At 34.4% G+C, this 7880-nt stretch overlaps 1 protein-coding gene across 1 annotated transcript in view; it reads right to left on the minus strand.

Moving 5' to 3' along the window:
• The window catches only part of VPS54 (VPS54 subunit of GARP complex), a 138626-nt gene that overhangs the window by 57587 nt on the left and 73159 nt on the right, over nt 1–7880 (minus strand). The window contains exons 10-11 of the mRNA XM_042783368.1: nt 6967–6973; nt 1228–1568 (exon numbers count right to left, since the gene is read on the minus strand). Coding sequence (XP_042639302.1) covers nt 1228–1568; nt 6967–6973 — 348 coding nt within the window. The remainder of the gene's footprint in view (nt 1–1227; nt 1569–6966; nt 6974–7880) is intronic.

Consider the following 7880-nt stretch of genomic DNA (forward strand, 5'->3'; position numbering starts at 1 on the left):
TTGAACCACCAGCCTTCTGGTTAGCAGTCAAGTGCCTTAGCCACTATGCTACCAGAGCTCCTAGTCAGTTTGAATCGCCAACCTTTCAGTTAGCAGCCGAGCACCACCAGGGCTCCTTAACAAAACAAAAATAGAAAATAACTAGAGCAATTGGAAACCTCATAAATTGCTGGTGGGGATGTAAAATGGTGCAGCTGCTGTGGAGAAGAGTTTGATAGCTTCTCAGAAAGGTAAACAAAGTGTTATCATGTAACCCACCAAGTCCACTCTTAAGTATACATCCGAAAGAACAAAAACAGGGAGTCAAACAGATACTTGTATACTAAAATCCATGTTGTATTATTTACAACAGCGAAGAAAAGATAGGAACATCAACAGATGAATAGATAAATGAAGTGTGGCATATCCATACAATGGAATTATTCAGCCATGAAGAAAAATCTGCTACACACTAGGACACAGATGAATCTAACAAAACATTATGCTGAGGGAAATAAGTCATACACAAAAGGAAAAATATTGTATGATACCACTTGTATGAAACATCTAGAAAAAAGTTTATTAGTGGTTACCAGGGACTAGGGGGGTGTAGGGAGGAGGGAATGGGGATTTTTTGCGTAAGGGGTACTGAGTTTCTTTTTGGGGTGATAAAAACTTTTGGAAATAGACATGGTGATAGTTGCAAAACATGGTAAATGTAATTAATGACACTGAATTGCATACTTTAAAATGGTTAACATGGCAAATTGTATAGTATGTTTTGCCACAATTAAAAAGAAAATAAACTATAGTAACTAAGACAATTTTACTTAAGGTACTTGTGCACTGACAGACAAGTGAACAATGGTACAGAAACAGAGGCACACAAAAATAAATATTTGATTTACAACAAGGCTGTCACTACAGAACAATGAATAAAACACCCTTTTTAATAAACAGTATCGAATAAAATGAATTTCCATATTTGGAAAAAAGAAACTCATACTATATACAACAATCAATTTCACAAATCCCAATCACATCTAATACTTACGTCCTTACTGCTCATACATTTTCAAAAATAAAAAAAGATCATGTTCTGTGAAGTTGATATATTCTTGTTAAATTCTAAGACCAAAGTTTACATGATTGTTTTCCCCAACACAATGAATAATCAACTTTATTGAAACTATTAATAAAATGATGCAAAATCTCATCAATAAATTTAGCAGTAGGTTTTATACTCACATCATATCCACACCTCCTGGAGTAATGGATGATGATGTCTGCTCCTTGCTGGATGAAGAATCAGTAGTACATTCTGGTTCAGATACTGAATCACTGCTGCAGGGCTCACTATTTGGAGATGCATTTCTGTGAGAGGTACTGTCGACTGCTACAGATGTCAATTCACCCTCTGAGAAAGCATCACTTATAAACATGCCTTCATGGATTAAATAAGCCACTTCTGTGTCCAATGAATTGTCTTTTGAAGCATTCTTTTGTTGTGAAACTTCCTCCAATTCTCTAGTCCTTTGGTTTTTGTCAAGAACTGAGAGAACAACACTATGAATGATATTTAACGTTGCCTAGAAAAAAACAGGATTGTTTTTAAAGGATTTAAAATATCTTGTACCTAAAGTTCCAAAAACTGAATTCTGTGCATGTAACTTTTATGATCATAAATGAGCTAAAATCATGTACATCAGAATTTCTACTTATCTTTTATTGCACAACAAAGGTGACTTGTGAAAAAGAACTGCTCAGGAAAACTTAGTTCACTCTACCACTTAGGAATACAGCGCATGTATTTTAATTGATTTTATAAATGGAAATCATCCTAAAACATATTGCATATTTCTCTAACTTCTTTATAATTTATATTAAACAGACTGTAACTTGCCTATCAGAGAATCTTATCAATTGATGTGCCTAAGAAAAAAGTCCACATTCCTTATCATCTCCAGCCCCTGTCCACTTCTCATCTTATACCTTCTGTCTCTCATTCACTAATTTCTAGACATTCTGATTTTCTTTCTGTTCTAACATTTCAAAATCAATGCTACTTTGCTGTTTCCTCTGCCCTGAATGCTCTTCCCCTTGAATCTTTGCATACTAGTTCCTTCTCATCACTCAAGTTCTGGCATAAATGTCACCTCATCAAAAAGACTTTCCCTAATTCTCCTCCAGCAACTCTATCCCATTATCCATTTTTAAAATAACATTTATAGCTATCTAAAATGATCTGTTTGTTTATTCTAGGTTTCCTTTCACTATAATGTCAAGTCCATGAGAGATACTGCAATCCTAATGTCTAGAATAGTGTCCAGGATGTAAGGAGGTGCTCAACAAATATAAAAGCTAGATGTATGAAGAGTATATTTATGTAAATTAGTGTTTTGTGGGATGATAAGAATTAAGAGGCTATTTACCTACTTTAACATTCAAGATTACATTCTCTTAATGTATTATACCCATACTCAAAGCCTTTGACTTCTCTTCAAGGATCCACGTGGTTTAAGGGAAGCAGACTCCAACTTAAGGCCTCCAAAGACAGAATAAAGATGTAAGCTAGCCCAATCAGCACATGGAAACAGAAGACATACTGAAATAACTGCACAGAAGCAAAGCCAAGGCCTGATGACATTATTAACCTATCAAGGACCTACAGGCTATCTCTGGATATTTTTCTGTCATCTGAGCCAATAAATCTACTTAATTAAGACACTCTGAATTGTGTTTCCTGTTATTTGGAGCTGTAAGCACTCTGAGTAATCCAATAACTCATACAGTATTCACCAAAGATTCTGTGCCCTCAAGAGCTCAGATATCAAAGTGTCTATGGATACAGTTTTGTTTTTCACTTTCCTCACTGATCATTAATTTCTTCTATTATCATAGATTTGCTGCTTGCTACCTCCCACCACTGCTGCTTTTAATCCTTAATACTGTCTTTATCTTTGATGAGCCTACTTTCCTCAAAGCTTTTTCTTCTCATCTCCTTTCTTGCTGCTTTTCTTTTTTTTCTTATAAAAAGACCATGATGGTGGACATGGTCTTTCCCTTTCCCTACCATCTATTCTCCACCTCTCCCATGGTATAGCAGCTATACAATTTGAGTAGAATTGAGAACACATTCCAGGTATGAGTTGTAAATAGCTCAACAATGTACTTCCAACTACCTTGCCTCCATGTCTACTTCAGAGATAAGAATACTATTCACAATTAAACCATGGCATTTTTTTGACCACAATGATTAAGCGTGTGAATGAAACTGGTCCAAGCCAATTGAAGTCAAAGACTTTTATTTGGTGAAGAAGAATGTTTTCTTGTTCTAGAGGGTATGCTGAATAGATATGGCAGACCAATGACTGTTCCAGTCATTTTGCGACAATGAGACTGGGTCAGTCTAAAGATTACCCAAACACAAAGAGGAAGGTAGAAGTGAATTATTAAAGAATATGAGCTAAAAAGCCAGAATTAAACTAGGCCTGAAACTCAACTCACTCTTAGATATCCATGCCAATACATTTCTTTCATTGTTTTAACTAGTTTGATTTAACTATTCTGTCTCTTTTAACTGACATGTTAGTTGATATAATATTACATTTTCCATAAATACTACATAAGGTGTTCTCTTAAGAATTCTTCTTTGCTGTTTTCACTATGTTACACACTCCCTAGATTATTCATTCCTAAGTGTGTCATTAAGTCTAATTTACGTTGTTGTTATTGTTGTTATTTGCCATCGAGTCGGCCCCAACTCATAGCGACCCCTCCTTGGGTTTTCGAGGCAGTATCACTACGGAAGTAGGATTGCCCAACCATCCTTCCAAGGAGTGCCTGGTGGATTTGAACCGCCAGCCTTCTGGTTAGCAGTCAAATGCCTTAGGCACTATGCTACCAGAGCTCCTTGTCTAATTTATAGGTAGGTCAAAACAGGTACATACAGTTTTTTTTTTTTTTTAGCTTTACTTCAGTGCAAAATTGCTCTGCAGGAGGAAGATGGAACTGTCTACTGCTGTAAAGATTTAAAAACCAAAAACCAAACTCACTGCCATCGAGTCAGTTCTGACTCAGAGCGACACCTCTGTGAGCTTCCAAGGCAGTATCTCTACAGAAGTAGACTGCCCACTCTTCCTTCCAAGGAGTGGCTGGTGGGTTTGAACTGCCAACCTTCTGGTTAGCAGTCAAATGCCTTAGGCACTGTGCCACCAGCCTTAGAAACCATATGGGGCAGTTCTACTCTGTCTTATTGGGTCACTATGAGTTATAATCAACTTAATGGCAGTGGGTTTGGGTTTGTTTTTGTTTGTTTAGTGCAAGAAAAGGTGCAAAGCTTTTCAATGATTTAAAAGCTGCATATGCAGCAAATGAAGTTGATAGTGATAAAGAATTAGTTGTGAGTAGGGACTGGTTTAATCATTTCAAAGTGAAGGCAATTTACATAACATTAAGGGGCAAGGAGGAGTTGTCTTGAGCTCTGGTAGCACAGTGGTTAAAGCATTTGACTGCCAACCAAAAGATTGGCAGTTTGAACCCATCCCGTTGCTCCAGGGGAAGATAAGGTTGTCTGTTTCTATAAAGATTTATACCCTTGAAAAATCTATGGGGTACTTCTACTCTATCCTTTCAGGTCACTGTAAGTAGGAATCAATTCAGTGGCAGTGGGTAGAAGTTGTCCTTAAGTCAGATGTTCATATCCCAGGGATGGCCTGTAGTGTAAGAGGTTTTCTAATTATTTTTTTCCAAGTGTAGAGCCATTTTTGCTTAACGATGCCAGAAAACTGATCTTTGAAAAACAAGATTTCAAACAATATGGTAGGTTTAACAATAGGGGCATGATTTACTTTCTGAACTTATCTATTACAGCAATCTGTAGTCATGCTCATTTCAAAAACACCAGAACAACTAAAGAAAATATAACTTATCAACCTTAAGAACAGACTGAATTAAAATACTCTGGCAACCACGTTGTTAAGTCTCTAAAATAACAGACCAAATTATTTGCTCTTATAACAAAATAAAAATTTAAGAAATAAAATAAAATTGCTTGAAAGGAATGTAAGCTGAATTTAAGGATTATTTTCTTTTTTAACTATACAAATCAGCCTAATCTGGAAGACAGAGAGCAACCAAGAATTTTAATAAAAATTCAGAATTCAATTAAAAGCAAGATAAATCCTTAAGTAATTAATAAAAACTCAAATACAAAATTTTTACATCCCAATTTTTTATCCTTTCTTTATTTAAACTAAACATATTATTGAAATGCTCTGGTTGGAATTTTAACCTTCAGTTTCCTTTAAAAGAAATATAATTTACTCTAATACTAAAGGGACATATAGAATATACTTTGTTTTTGTGAAATAAATGCAAGAACACAGGACAAATTAATGTCTGGTAAAGTAAACAACAGCTTCAAAATAGTTTAACCCTGTAACAGAGTAAACGCTGCTTTCTAAAAACCAGCTGTTTTTCTAATTATATCAAATACCTCTCTTCATAGAAATCTTAAGAAAAACAGAAAAGAATAAACAAAAGATTAAAATTGCATATACTTCTACCATATAAAACTAATCACTGAAAAGACAACTTGATTATCTCTTTGTTCTACAGGGAGAAAAAAAATTAAAAATTAACATGGAGTCCCAGATGATGCAAATGGTTAATACACTCAACAGCCAATCAAAAGGTTGGTGGTTCAAGGCCACCAAGAGGTTCCTCAGAAGAAAGACCTAATGATCTACTTAAAAAAATTAGCCTTGAAAACACTATGAAGCACAGTGACACATGTAGGATCACTATGAGTTGGAATCAACTTAACAGCAATAGGTGTATCTTATCTTTTCATTATATATGATAACTATGTATTTTGTTCTATCATTAAGAATCCCTGTTGCATATTGTTCCATGATAAAGGAAAAAAACCTGTTGCAGTTGAGTCAATTCTGACTCATAACGACTATATAGGACAGAGTAGAACTACCCCATCGGGTTTCCAAAGCTATAATCTTTACAGAAGCATAATGTCACATCTTCCTCCAAAAAAGGATATACTTGTCATAATATATTTTACCATTTCTCTACTGTGAGACATTTAGCTGTTTGTAATTTATTAAAAAATTATTCATTAAAAATGAACAGCTTATAATTAATACTATTTTTCAGTAAAAGCATAGCCTTATATTTGAAGGTTATATGTCATCTTCAAAGATATTCTACAGAAGTACTAGTTTAAATATATAACAGTGGAAATTACAACTATAACAAATCTTTGTTCATATATTGTGTGAGTGTGTATATATATAATTTGATTTTAACTGATATAGAACCTAAAAGTAGAGTAACTACTAAAAACAATAACTGGCAAAAATTTGGCCAATTTTACACTGTGGAATATAGGAGTAATACATATCCAGACATACAATTAAAAAGTGTGTGGTAATGAGGTCACAGTGGGAATATAAAAGTAAAAATCCACATATACAGGTTTGCTATTATTAATCATTATCAACAAGTGGGATCAACATGTTTAGTAGTTGTCTAAACTAAGTACAGTGAATCACATTCTATAAAACTTTTTCCACCCTGATTAGCATTTATAAATGTGACCTAATATTGCTCTAACATCAATAAAGAAAAGCCATGTCATATACAAGTACTAAAGTCTTCCAGACCATTTAACATGGTACTCATGAAAAGCTATGGAGTTTAACTACAATAGATGACACAATATTAAAATATGATAACTCAAAGATTACCAAATTTTTGTGATAAGAAGTCAGTAGATCCTAATAACTATCTTCTTATTAAAATGCAGCTATTGCATGTTGGTAATTCCAACCAGTAAGTATTGTTGTCCATGATATAATTTTTTCTGAAAAATGCAGTGTGGCATATGTTCTTTTCCTTATAGTAAGTGGCTTAAAATTGTATGGTTTGATTAAAGAGACATGATAATTCAATGCAATGTATGATTCTTGCCTGGATTCTAGACCAAAAAATGAAATCAAAGGACATCAGTGGAACAATTTGAGTATGTACTGTATGTTGGAAAATAATACTATATAAAAATTAAGTTTCTGTAAAAATTAAATGTTTGGGATAGATTTTTAAAGTATTTCTCCCCTGTATCCTCTAGGTACCTAGAAACTGAAAAGGAACTGGTATCACGTTCATGGTCAAAAAGAACATTTCAAGATCTATCCTGAAATACACTGGTGTCAGTTGAAAGGATAATATCCAAACATCTACAAGGAAGACTAGTTAACATGACTATTCAAATTTATACCCTAATCTCTAAAGATGAAGAAATTAAAGATTTTTACCAAATTTGGCAGTCTCAAATTGAGCAAACATGTAATCAAGATGCACTGATAATAACCGGTCACTAGATTGTGAAAGTTGGAAACAAAAAAGAAGGATCAATAGTTAAGATAGTATGACCCTGGTGATAAAAATGATGCTGGAGATCACATCATAGAATTTTGCAAGACCAATGATCTATTCATTGGAAATACTCTTTTCAATAATAAAAATGGTAATTATACACATGGATCTCGTCTGATGGAATATAGTAGAATGAAATCAACTACATTCATGGAAAGATATGATGGAGAAACTCAATATCATCATCACTCAGAATAAGGCCAGGGAACACTATGGAACACGCCATCAGTTGCTCATATGCAAATTCAAGTTGAAGCTGAAGAAAATTAAAACAAGTCCACAAGACTCTAAGTACAACCTTGAGTATATCCTACCCAAATTTAGAGACAATCTCAAGAATAGACCTGACATAGTGAACACTAGGTAGCGTAGTGCCTAAGGCACTTGACTGCTAACCAGAAGGCTGGCGGTTCAAACCCATTAGCCACTCCTTGGAAGGAAGGTTGGGC

The sequence above is a fragment of the Orycteropus afer genome, unplaced genomic scaffold (assembly GCF_000298275.1).
Source record: "Orycteropus afer afer isolate SDZICR_OR568_19922 unplaced genomic scaffold, OryAfe1.0 scaffold00974, whole genome shotgun sequence".
Classification (NCBI taxonomy): Eukaryota; Metazoa; Chordata; class Mammalia; order Tubulidentata; family Orycteropodidae; genus Orycteropus; species Orycteropus afer.